The following is a 13,674-nucleotide window of genomic DNA, read 5'->3' on the forward strand; positions in this document are numbered from 1 at the left end:
CAGTAGTTGTGGCACGTGGGCTCAATAGTTGTGGCTCACAGTCTCAGTAGTTGTGGAGCACGGGCTTAGTTGCTCCACAGCATGTGGGATCTTCCCAGACCAGGGCTCGAACCCGTGTACCCTGCATTGGCAGGCAGATTCTTAACCGCTGCTCCACCAGGGAAGCCCCTGCCCTTGTTCTTTGTTTCTTTTTTTGTCTGCCAGTCTGTGAAAACTGTCTCCCCCACAATGTGTAGCCTCTGATGATGTGCAGTTTATTTTTCTTGTTTTTTCTTTTAAGTTTTGCTCACCAGAGTTCATGCTTGTGTCTGAATAGTTTAATCTTCAGCCTAAGATTGGGTAGAGATTGTACTCAGACACCTTGAGCCAGGGAGGCCTCCACTCTTTGCTGATGAATGTGTGTGGGAGCCTGGCAAGCACATTCAAATTTCCAGCCTTTTTCAAGCCTTCCCTGGCTTTTACTTTCCACTGAGCTTTCCTGTGTCTCTGCCGCGTGGGTTTACGGGCTCCACCATTCAGGGATATGTGGTGGCCTGGGCCCACACTGGTCTCTGCAGTGCATATGCACAGCTTCTGGTTGACTTGGGGTATGTGGAGAGTTTATTATGTGCCCCTCTCCCATGACTGTAACCTCCTGGAACTCTCTATTAAATCTGTGACTAGTCTGCTAGGTAGTTGCTCAAACAGGACTGCAACTTCAGGATAATGGGGCCCCTGGCCCTCCCTGTTCGCATGCTACCAAGATGGCCGTGTTAACTGATGGTGTTCCCCATCGGGTGAGCAGTGCCCCACCTTGCTTGACTACCCGGTTGAACAGTAGAGCAGATTGGGGGCCAGGGAGAGGGGACCATTCTCAGACAAGAATACCACAGATCTGTGCTGTTTCTACCCAGTGTTCAGTGTTTTCATGAATAAATGATTCTCAGTTTGGTGCATGCCTTTGGTTGATTTCCAGAGCGCTGAAATAGTTGCTTTTGACAGTTTTGTCTGACTTTCTACTTTCTCTTTGTGAAGAGGATGTGTTGACCTCCCCACTGCATCATGCTGGAAACAAGTGTCCCTTTTTATAGAATATCTGGCATGCTGGGGACTTTCCTGGCGGTCCAGTGGTTAAGACTTCGCCTTCCAATGCAGGGGGTTCATGTTCGATCCCTGGTTGGGGAGCTAAGGTTCCACATGCCTCATGGCCAAAAAAACCAAAACATAAAACAGAAGCAGTATTGTAACAAATTCAATAAAGGCTTTAAAAATGGTCCACATCAAAAAAATTCTTTAAAAAAGGAATATTTGGGGCTTCTCTGGTGGCACAGTGGTTGAGAGTCCGCCTGCCAATGCAGGGGACACGGGTTCGTGCCCCGGTCTGGGAAGATCCCACATGCCACGGAGCAACTGGGCCCGTGAGCCATGGCCGCTGAGCCTGCGCGTCCGTAGCCTGTGCTCCGCAACGGGAGAGGCCACAACAGTGAGAGGCCCGCGTACCGCAAAAAAAAAAAAAAAAAAAAATATATATATATATATATAAAAAAGGAATATTTGGTATGCTGATGTACGTTTCATTGATCATATTTTGAGACACATTACATGAACCCATGGTTGTCATTTTGTATGTATATGTATGCATATATACACACACAAATAAAAAACTATAAAAATATATAAAGTGTATATATTACATATTTAAAACATATGTGATATAATATTTTATTTTTTCACATCATTCACTTCATCTGTTTTAAATCTAATTCAGTTTGAGGTACCAGTAGGAATATTTTAGAAAGTGTGCGCCTTCGATCCTACCTTCATTCAAGGTTTTAGTGTTGTATGGGTGTATGGGCAATGGACTTATACATACGAAACAATGAGAAAAAATACAATGACAGTTCCACATTAGGTGTTGGATGCCAGCCCAAGGCTGCATCATGGTAGAACTTCAGGAGACACCATTCAAACTGTGATCTGTGGAGATGGTGTCCACTGAGATTGCCCAGAGCACCTCTCATAGAGGTAACGTGTTATCTTCATCAAATATAAGTCAAATATTATTCTTTCGATAGTTCTTGTGGTCTTGACTTTTCCTCCAGTCTCGTCTAACGTGGTCAGGTGGGTGAGTCATCCTCCATTTCCTTCTTCTCTGCTTTAAAGGGAACGTAATATCACCACATACCATCATAGCCTCGTTAAAGCTAACAGCGAGGCTCTGTAGTGATCAAATAATAGCCTTCGTGATCTTTGACATCATATTTTACACCTTAATCATTTTTTGTGATGCAGAGGAGCAAAAATGTATGATTGATGATGTGGTTATTAGAAATATGTTTTGAACACTTTCTCTTTATCCAACTTTAACAGAGCTTCTTTATCTGTAACATTCTGTCTCCCAAGCCGTTCTCCACATTCTCCTGCATAATCTCATATGTAGAGTACATCATGCATTTTTTGGGAAAGGAACAAAAATGTTCAGAAGTAGTCATGCTTTAATATATCTTTTAATCCCTTCTTTCAGAATTGAACGGCTGGCTAAGGATATTATGAAAGACATAGGATACTGTGACATTATGGTCCTGTGTGTACTTAAAGGAGGCTACAAGTTCTGTGCAGATCTGGTAGAACACCTTAAGAACATCAGTCGAAATTCCGATAGATTTGTCTCTATGAAGGTTGATTTCATCAGACTAAAAAGTTACAGGGTAAGTTATGATTTACTCCATTTTCATTATATGATGTTCAGAATGAACAGTGCTATAAATCAAAGAACTAATAGTATTATGAAGATGAAGGATGTATTTTATTTTAATTTGCAAGATACTACAACCTGTAATTCAGATAATATTCTTTGGGCAGGGGGAACCCTCCTATTATATTTCCCATGTAGGGAAAGATGATTCAGGAATGATTCATGCTTTTTTTATGGTTATAAAGTTGAGTGGTTATTTCCTGGTGCCTAGTCTCACCAACGGCCGTGTTGAGAATGAGTATTAAGGAAGTCCAGTGAATACAGACGTGTTTCTGCTCTGGATGTCACTGTTGGCCCTGGAGACCTGCGGGAGGGTGTCCCCCCCAGAGAGGAGTGTTAGTACTTGGGTGACTGTGGTCAGGGCGTGGAGGTAGAGAAGTAAAACCTGTAGGGACAGTGAGTTATCAAGAGCAACGAGGAACTTCCATCAGTCTGTGCTGGGTTTTCTTGGCCACCACTGGATGGAATTGAGAGAGATTATTCTCCAAGGACGTCTGCCCTTAGCCTTCCCCTCTTTTCTCTATGCTGTTGCCTTTTGTGATGCTTTTTTAAAAAATATTTATTTATTTATTTATTTGTGGCTGCACTGGTTCCTCGTTGCTGCGCACAGGCTTTCTCTAGTTGTGGCGAGTGGCGGCTACTCTTCGTTGCGGTGCGCGGGCTTCTCACTGCAGTGGCTTCACGTTGCAGAGCACAGGCTCTAAGGCACGCCATCTTAGTAGTTGTGGTGCACGGGCTTAGTTGCTCCGCGGCATGTGGAATCTTCCCGACCAGGGCTGGAACCTGCGTCCCCTGCATCGGCAGGCGGATTCTTAACCACTGCGCCACCAGGGGACCCAGATAAGCTCTTTTTGATGAACTCAGAGTCGATTGACTAATCACCTAATCATGGGAGTGAATTCCTATTATATTTACAAGTCACACCCGCATGTACGTGGAGGAGATTATACACAAAGGGTGTGTACACGGGGGATAGGGATGGGAGGGCATCTTAGAATTCTGCCTACCATTCTCTTTCTTTGACTCAGTTGCCTCAGCTCTTGAGTATCTGGCAAATTAGTTCTTATTTCTTAAGATACTCTATTTTCCTGATGACCTCTCAGGGCAGGATGAAGCTGGGGTTTTTTTGTTTTTGTTTGTTTGTTTGTTTTTGCAGACATCTTAAACCTAATTTATTGGTTTCATCTTCTCTTAAAAATCTTTTCTCTCTTGAGGTGTCTTTCATCCTGATTTAAGTAGCTGTGCTTCCTTCTTAGAAGACTTTTTTTTCTTTTTTACTTGACTCTGATTCTTACTGTATTTTTCCCCAGCAAACAGCTTTTTAAAAAAATCTTTTAAAATCTTAAAAAAGTTAAAGTGAGGTTTATTGAAGCATAATTTACGTGCAATAGAATTTCCCTCTTTTAGTTTGCAGTTCTATGAGTTTTGACAGATGCATACGGTCATGTAAGTCGCCACAATCAAGGCATAGCACAGCCCTTACCACAAAAAATGCCCTTGTGTCCCTTGGTAGTTAATCCTTTCCCCAGGCCCCAGGCTCTGGCAACCACTGATCTATTTTCTGTCCCTGGAGTTTTGCTCTTTGCAGAATGTCGTATAATGTAATCAAATATCATGTGGCCTTAGTAAATCTGTAAAGCTTAGCATCATTCATTTGAAATTCATCCCTATTGTTGTGTGTCCCGGTGGTTCATTTCTTGTTGTCAAGTAGGATTTCATTATCTGGATGCACCAGTTTTAAAATCATTCATCAGCTGAAGGGTGTTTGGTTTGTTCCCTTTTTGGGGTGATTATGAATCAGGCGGCTCTAATATTCACGTGCATGTTTCTGTATGTACTTATGTCTTTGTTCCTCTTGAGTAAATTTGTCTTGAGATTCCTAGGTCATACGGGGAGTAGACCTAAGAAATTGCCAAGCTGTTTTCCAAAGTGATTGAATAATTTTGCTTCCCCACCAACGTGCATGAGAGTTCCAGTTGCTTCACATTTTTGGCAACACTAGGTATTGTCAGGATTTCTTTATTTTCTTTGTTTTTTTACCCATTCAGCTAGCTGATAGTATCTCACTGTGGTTTTAATTTGGATTTCCCCGGTGAATAATGATGTTGAGCATCCTTTCATTGAGTAATCTTTGCTTAATTCAAGGTCATGAAGATTTTATCCTCTATTTTCTTCACAAAGTTTCCTAGTTTTAAATTTAGATCTAGGTGTGTGATCCATGTTGTGTTAACTTGTTAATATGGTACAGATCAAGGTTTTTTTTTTTTTTTTTTGGCAAGTGAGTGTCCACTTGTTCCAAGATCATTTGATGAAAAGACTGTTCTTTTCCATTGAATTGCCTTTGATCTTTGACTGGAAATCAATTGACTGTATGTGCATGGGTCTATTTCTGAGCACTCTGTTCAGTTCTGTTCATCTACGTGCTTATTCTTTGGTCAATACCACACTGTTTTGATTACTGTATCTGTACAGAAGTCTGGAAATCAGGTAGTATGTGTCCTCCAACTTTGTTCTTCTTCATAACTGTTTTAGCTATTCTAGTTGTTTGTCTTTCCACATAAGTTTAAAAATCATGTTGTTGATTCCTACAGCATAACCTGTGTTCTGCACAGGTGTATCTGAGTTACATGCTTCTTCCTGGGACGCATGTTCAGAAAATGACGGCGTTAGGATGATCTGAGGGTGGAATTTTTGGTCCTACGATGTCAAATGGTCATCCATCAGATTTGCACAGGACCAGTTTAATGGTTGGGGGTCTTGACTGATTTGACCTGGGCAAGACTAACTCCATTCCTGAAAAAACAACTGTACTATAGCAATCCATATGTGAGAGGTGTTATCTATAGGGGGTGATGAAAGGCGTCTTGTGATATATTGTCTAAGCTACGTGAAGCTTGGAGGGTATGCAGTTTTTGAAAACAAAGCAAGCTTCGTCAGTGAAGGCAAGTTACAGGATGTTATTTATTAAGCAAGTTATAGTTTAAGGGATCTAACTGATGACTGCCCTTGGTTTCACTATTATATACAGTAAGTTTTTCTTTGAATTTCAATTTCCAGTTGCCTATTGCCAGTATATAGAAATACTGCTGATTTTGTGTATCAAATACTATGACTTTTCAAAACTCTCTTATTAGTTTGAATAGCTTTTTTGTAGATGCTTTTGGATTTTTCTATGAACACAATCATTTCTTCTGTGAATAGAGATGGTTTTACTTCTTTCTTTCGAATTTGTGTATTTCTTTTTATTGCTTTATTGCACTGGCTTGAACTTCCTGTACAATGCTGAATAGAAATAGTGAAGGAAAGCATTCTTGCCTTGCTCTCAGTCAGTATGATTTTAACTGTTGCATCCTCAAATTTTTGATGTATTGTTTTCATTTTCATTCAACTCAGACTATTTTCAGATTTCCTTTGTGACTTCCTCTTTCACTCATGGATTATTTTTTGTTGTTCAATTTCCAAATATTTGGGGATTTTCCAGAGATAGTTCTATATGATTTCTAGTTTAATTCTGTTGCAGAAAGGATACTTTGTATGATTTCAATTCTTTTAAAGTTTTTGAGTCTTGTTTTATGGTCCAGAATACTGTCAATCTTGCTGAAACTAAAAGCATTAGGATCCATGTGAGGTTAAACAATGTTGCTAACTCTCACTGTCCATTTCTCTAAACATCCTCTATTTCATCAATGTTTTAACCTAGAGGCACACATTCTAACACTTATTATCTCATGTTTATGTGATACTAGTTCTGAACAAGTGTTTGCATTTGTATAGCTCCAAGACTATCGTGATCATTTTTGCTGCATCTCGACAGATATTTTCAAGTCACCGTATTTTTTTCCCTGGGGATAGGGCTATGGGGCGCCTGCCCAGGGTTCTGATGAAGGAGGAAGGCAATAGTAGACTTTATTTATTATTTATTTTTGGCCGCATTGGGTCTTCCTTGCTGTGCACGGTCTTTCTCTAGTTGCGGCGAGCGGGAGCTACTCTTTGTTGCGGTGCACGGGCTTCTCATTGCAGTGGCTTCTCTTGTTGTGGAGCACGGGCTCTAGAGCACAGGCTCAGTAGTTGTGGCACACAGAGTCAGTAGTTGTGGCTCACGGGCTCAGTAGTTGTGGCACATGGGCTCAGTAGTTGTGGCGCACGGGCTTGGTTGCTCCGCGGCATGTGGGCTCTTCCCGGACCAGGGCTCGAACCCTTGTCCTCTGCATTGGCAGGCGGATTCTTAACCACTGCGCCACCAGGGAAGCCCTAGACTTTCAATCTTTACCACTAGTGTCCATTCTCACACACAGCGCATTTTAGTTTTTGTCCCACCCTTAAATCCTGTAGGAGCCAAGGATAATTGTGGTGTCTCTTCTCTTCCCTTCTTACAAAATGTCCTTCATCTTGTCCATCACCAAGGTGACAAAGATCATCTCCTGAGAGATGACCTCACGTAAAAGCCTGTCTGCTCACTCAGAGCCAGCTTTTCCCCTGATTAAATTCCTCAGAAATGGGTGGAAAACCATATTCATAGACCAGGCTATGAGGTGAACAGCCCAGCTCTCTGCTCATAGAGCGTAAGCTGTCCTCATCCAGAGGTGAATTCATTGCCCTCAGTTTAGTCTTGAGCTGACCATCCCTTTACACGCTTGAGCTCCTTCAACATTCCCGAGGACAGAGACCTATTAAGACACCACCAAACAAGGGGAACAGGGCTATAGCTCATTCTCCTCTGAGGGTGTCTGGTGCTCCCCCATACCTCCAAACCGACTCATCGGGAGCAGACATCTGGAAAACATCTTAGCAGAAACAGTGGCCACCAAGGTGTTCTCTTCATTCCTTTAGAAATTTCTGGAGGGCAGTCAGGACTCTGGGCTGTTGTGAGTGCTGGTCAGAAGCATCATGTAGTTTTACTCCCTCCTATCCTTCTGCTCTGTGATTCTTTTTATTTTTTTTATTTTTTTTTGAGGAAAAAAGTTGGAAGTTCAGTTTACTGAGAGGCAGTGTGTCTCCTGGTCACAGCCATCAGCATTCATAGTTCTCTTTAGGGGCTCTTTTCCCAGGAGGGGTCCCAGTTGTTTGAGCCCTCCACTGTTTACCAAGGGACCTTCCTGAGGGATGGATGGTCCAGATATCTCAAGGCTCTAGGCAATTTGACTTGTCTTTGTTTTGTATTAAACTTCCTGTGAGACATGAAGTGAATTTGCATGAGTGATAACCATCTAGACGAAGATTACTTAGAAATTAGCATTAGGCTAATTCATTGGAGAGCATGGCCTCACATACTCCTGTTCTTTAAATGAATTGAGAGGCACTGGCTGCCTGAATTCCTGAACATTTCAAGTTTTCCTTCCTCCTTCCCTCCGTTCTTTCTTCCTTCCGTCCTTCTTTCTGTGTTTTCACTAGTGTTCATTTAGCATTTGCCAGATGAATTCATTATCTCAGTTAATCCTGAGTGTAACTCTGCCAGGTATCACTCATCTCTTCTTTTATTGATGAAGAAAAAGAGGCTTAGAGAGGTTAATTAACTCACCTAAGGTCACACAGCCAATAAATAGTAGAGATAGCACCAGAGCCCAGACCCATCTGTCTCTCAAGCCTGTGCCCTTTGCAACATATCACATTTCCCACAGTTTTTTCTAAGGTTTTCCACAAAATTTTACTGTTTCACGAGTTATTAATAAAGGAGTTGGTTTTTTCCCTAAAATATATGTAAGACAAATATAAAGTTCATATATACAATTATCATCATTATGCAATAATTTGCCTTTAAGAAACGGTGACCTTACTTGAGAAAATCTGGAAGTTGCATGAAGAAAGAACTTATTACATGTATTAAACCCCATATGCCCACAAATGGCTATACTTTGTAGCTTGTCTTATAAGATCAACAAAACTAGTGAAAGTATTCAGTGTTTATTTTATTTAACAAAGAATCAAATATCAATTATTTCTCATAAAAATGTTTTTGTCTACGGGGCCTAATTTTTCAGCTGATCTAATAATCCAAAGATAACACTCCATTACATGAGCACCTATTTGTGTCACACCATTATGTTACACATTTTAAAAATATTTTCTTTTTCTCAAAGTAATACATTCAAGTAGGTTAACAACCCAAACAAAGAATTTGATCGTGGTAGTTTTATGGAATAAACAACTTGAAAATCCTCTTGCTACAGACATCTAAAAATGCTAGGTGAATGTAATAACTTTTAAAAAGCCTTTTAAATGCTTATTGGAGCTCACAAGAAGGTAGGGAATATCCAAGGGGCAGGAATGAAGATCTGAGAATCAGCGCATAAGTGTGAACTGGGGGCTCCCAGGAGGCAGGGTTGGGAGCTGTTGTCTCAGTAATCTGACTTTAACCCCCATGGAGAGGCAGATGGTAAAGGCTTGGACCCATATAAAATGGGAAGTTAGATGAGACCCTCATACAAAGCCAGTGCCTTCAAAGGTATATGCCCTTGCTGAAAAAAAATCCATCCTTTAGTAATGGAAGACCCTAACAAACTAGCTTGTCCTTCTTGGCCTGGGCTGGAGTGGGAAAGTGAAATATCCTGTGGGAACTTCTAAACAGGAGTCTGTACCTCATGTGAGTTTGAGGTTTTCGTTTCCTTTACCTGCATCATCTGGGAAATTCCAACCAGAGAATTTAATATTAAAATTGGTCTCAGACCACACTACTCCCAAATTCCCTGGTAGAAGCAAGTGGAAAACCTCTCTGGAGGGAATATCTCAACCTAGGCAGGATTCCACGGATAAGCCTCCCTTAACCTGAGCTCACACACCCAAAGCACAACAGATGCATAGAAACAATCTACCATAGGCCAGATTGGCTGGCAAAGTAAATAACAAAAATAGGTAAACAAGCTATGTGAAAGAGAATATAACATAATTATGCTTAACATGACTAAAGACATAAATTAAAGGATTTAAAGGAAAGATAAGACGACACGAGAAGAAAAAATAAATGAGACCTTTGGGGAGGGAAATTATAGAATGTCTAGCAAGGAAAAAGGTACTAATTGAATGGATAAGAAAGTAACTTGAATGATAAACAGATTGAATGTTGTTATGGGTATGAATTTTGAACTGGAAGATAGATCTGAAAAACTATCTAGAAGGTAGCATGGATAGAGATGGAATATAAGAAAGAGAGGATGGGAGACACGAAAAATTGAGTGAGAAGCTCAAAAATGTGTCACCTAGGAACTCCATATGGAAAGACCAGAGAGAATTGAGGAGAGGCAATTTTTGATAAGATAATGCGAATCACATTCTAGAGCTGATAGGAGACATGAATATTCAGATTCAGGAAGCACAGTGACACCACAGGTAGACACATCCTGGTGAAACTGAAAGGCAAAACCCCAGAGTCAAAGAAGGGATTGTAAAAGTAACTGGGGAGAAAAGGAAGATTGCCTTTAAAGGAATTACCACTATCCTGTCAACAGACTTCTCAAAGGCAACAGCAGAAATCAGAAGATGTGGAGTAGTAGTATCATTTTGAGAGAAAATAACTGTTAACTTAGATTTTCATTCCCAGCTGATCTTGAACTCAAGCGTGAGTGCCAGATAAAGACTTCAGTAGTCATGTTCTAGAAGAGTTTCCTGATAACAGATGCTGACTGAAAACATCTCCTAATTTATTTTAGTATATTTAGGGTATATTTTAGTAAAAAGGAAATTGAACCCAAATGAATAAATGGTGATGCAAAGAGATTGACAAGCATGTAGGTAAATCAACAAACTTTTGATTGGTTCAAATAATTGTTGAAACAATAACACTATAACCCATTTTGGTGGTAAAACAAAGTGGAATTTAAAAAGACCAGAATAATAGCATTCTAAGGTTGTGTATGGTTTAGGAGAAGCATCGAGAGGTTGATGATTTACAAAATTTCAGTTAGGCATGCCTGTTAAAAATTTAAGTGTAACACTGAAAGAATAAGAATACTATGTATATTATGTATAACTTTCCAGCAAATAGAAAGGACGAGAAAGAATAAAGAAAACTCCAAACTTGATTGATTCAATAGTAGACAGAAAACGAGAAACAATTAGGTAATATTGTTATACCCATTTTACAGATGAGGAAACTGAGACCTGAGCTGTTAAGTAATATGTCCAAGGTCAAACAGCTTGTAAGTGGAGGACTAATATTCAAACCCAAGTTCAACTCCAGAGCCCAAGATTGTGACCACTAAAACATACCCTCAATCTAGAGATGTGTTGATGGGTTGAGATGTATTAGGTTAAAAGGAGGGAAATTTCACCAAACATATCAGCATAATTTTTTCCCGAGGTTTATTTTAATATTTACCTTACTAGGTTAAGCCAGCTCCTGTAATTGCTAGAAGAATGACAGCATCCATAAACAGACAATTAACTGCTTATTTTTCTGAAATGTCTTATATTTGATATTAATAAACTATGAAGACATACCCTCCAAAAAAGTGAATAATAAGTATTCACAGCTGGTTTTCTTGTGAATGATGGGAAGCTATGATTTTCTTTTCCTCTTTGCCCCCTACACTATGGAGATTTTCCAAAAGATAAGAACATTCCCTACACCTGCTTTCTCTCTGGATTCACTTAGAGCTGTTGCTCTTGGGAAGCCAGATCCAGCAGAATTTCAAAGGAATCTTGAGCACCAAGCTCCCTACCAACTCTGGAGGGTATAGAGACTTGAAGCAAAAAGAAACAGGCATCATTCAGCTACCAGTTGAGCTCCCCAGTTTAGTGTGTCCTGAGAAAGCTCTGTAAGGGTAGGGGTGGGAAGACTTTTGGAATATCTGTTCTAAGGGGCTTGGGAATAGAGAAACGAGAGGGTTTGAGAGAAGTGGGATGGAGTATTAGTAGGTGTCAGCAAGTTACTTCTCAGCCAGCTTTTTTGTACATGGATGTATTGTTTGCCAAGTGTTTTTCCTTTATTCCCTCTGAAAACGTTGCCTTGATTTAAAGCTTCGTTAATTTATGTACAAGCCCACATGAGGATAAAGTGTATTTCAGGGAGCTATACTCTGATTTCTTTGTTTTCCACCAATTTGGTCAACTAACCTGCGAGCAAAGTAAAGTCTTCATCAAACTTCAAGTCTTTACAAACTGAGACTTTAGGCAAGTTGTTGTTGTCCTGGATCCCTCCCCCATGCTGCTTGCACATGCCCTGCTTGTATTCATTAATAATTCCTGTGTGTTGGCAGCGCCAAGGGAAAGCTTTCTGGAGATAAAATGGAATCCAGAGTGTGGCTGCAGTGGGACTGAAACATTTGCCATGCAGGGCATGTGGGCCCCTGGGGAAGCTGGAACCTTTATTAAAGAGGCTCATTAGAGCAAAGAGTTGGCCACAGACCTATTCCCATGAAGGAAGGGGAAAGCTAAACTACATTTCTTCTCTCTCATTCCCAGAGTTCAGAACAAAGGCTTTAAGTCAGTCCTTTATCATCCATGCTAGTGAGGAATGGGGACCCGTTAGATAAACCAGATCCAGCATCCTGAGTGTTAGTGAGTACTTTTCACTTCACCCTGCAACAGCCTTTCACTGAAAGTTTTCCACATAGTAAGGGGGCCTCGTGTTGAATGCCCCTTTCTTTTGTTTTTTTTTTCAGTTTATTTAAACAAAAACAAAAACAAGAACTGTTCACCCATTTCTTCTACCTCTCACCACCCTAGCCCCGCTGCCTCTAATAACCACCTGTCTGTTCTTTGTATCAATGAGGTTTTTTTTTTAGATTCCACACGTAAGTGATCATATAGTATTTGTCTTTCTCTGTCTGACTTATTTCACTTAGCATAATGCCCTCAAGGTCCATCCACGTTGTCGCAAATGGCAAGATTTCATTCTTTTTTATGGCTGAATAATATTCCACTGTGTGTGTGTGTATACTATATCTTCTTTATCCATTTATTTATAAATGCACACTTAGGTTGTTTCCATATTGACTATTGTGAATAATGCTGCAGTAAACATGGGGGTGCAGAAATCTTTTCAAATTGGTGTTTTCATTTTCTTCAGATAAATGCCCAGAAGTAGAATTGCTGAATCATAGGGTAGTTCTATTTTTAATTTGTTGGGGAACCTCCATACTGTTTTCCGTAGTGGCTTCATCAATTTACATTCCCACCAACAGTGCACAAGGGTTACCTCTTCTCCACACCCTCACCAACACTTGTTATTTGAAATAGAAAATATGAACAGACCAGTTACTATTAAGAAGATTGAATCAGTAATCAAAATCCTCCCAAAAAACAAAAGTCCAAGATTAGACAGCTTCACTGGTGAATTCCCCTTTTCTTTTGGAGACAGGCAGTCCATCTTTAGCAGAGTCCCATATCAGGCTTGGGGTGAAGAAAAGGACCCCAGTTCGATTCTGTAGAGAGGGACATGTGGAGAAAAGAGGTCCTCAGTTCTTGGGGGTGCTGGATGGGTCTAAGACAGAGAGGATTATATGTGTGTGTATGTGTGTGTGTATCTATAGTATGTTTGTATATGTAATTTGTATATATGTATATACATTTTACATATATATGTGTATATCTTATGTACATATATGTACACGTGCCTTTTTAAGCTAGAAAGGGAGGAAGACTAAAGGAATAGAAAAGCAGAAGAAAATAAAGGAATGAAAGAGGGAAGGTAAGAGAAAAGAAACTCCAAAAGTTACATTTTGTTAAATCTGAGACATCATTGATGGTAAAGAACACCGTTACTTTATGTACTACTAAGAAAGAAAAAGAATGCTATAAATTAAGCCATGACGTGACATGATTGTAAGATGCATCTTGATTTTGGGTATATTAAAATTTAAGGAAAATGTACAACTTGGAATTGATGAATTGGTAGTTCCACCCTTTTGGGCAGTACCAAGTGTTTCAATCACTGACATGTGGCAGAAAACATTGTCCTTACCCTTTAGTTATTCTTAAATCTCAGGTCCCGTAATATTATTCCA

General features: G+C 40.1%; 1 protein-coding gene across 11 annotated transcripts in view; it reads left to right on the top strand.

Annotated features, from left to right (window-relative positions):
• PRTFDC1 (phosphoribosyl transferase domain containing 1) overlaps nt 1-13,674 on the top strand; it is a 104,366-nt gene that overhangs the window by 25,023 nt on the left and 65,669 nt on the right. For all 11 annotated transcript variants that reach the window (XM_060292762.2, XM_030837201.3, XM_060292777.2 and 8 more), the window contains one exon: nt 2,504-2,687. In XM_060292762.2, coding sequence (XP_060148745.1) covers nt 2,504-2,687 — 184 coding nt within the window. The remainder of the gene's footprint in view (nt 1-2,503; nt 2,688-13,674) is intronic.

The sequence above is a fragment of the Globicephala melas genome, chromosome 2 (assembly GCF_963455315.2).
Source record: "Globicephala melas chromosome 2, mGloMel1.2, whole genome shotgun sequence".
Lineage (NCBI taxonomy): Eukaryota > Metazoa > Chordata > Mammalia > Artiodactyla > Delphinidae > Globicephala > Globicephala melas.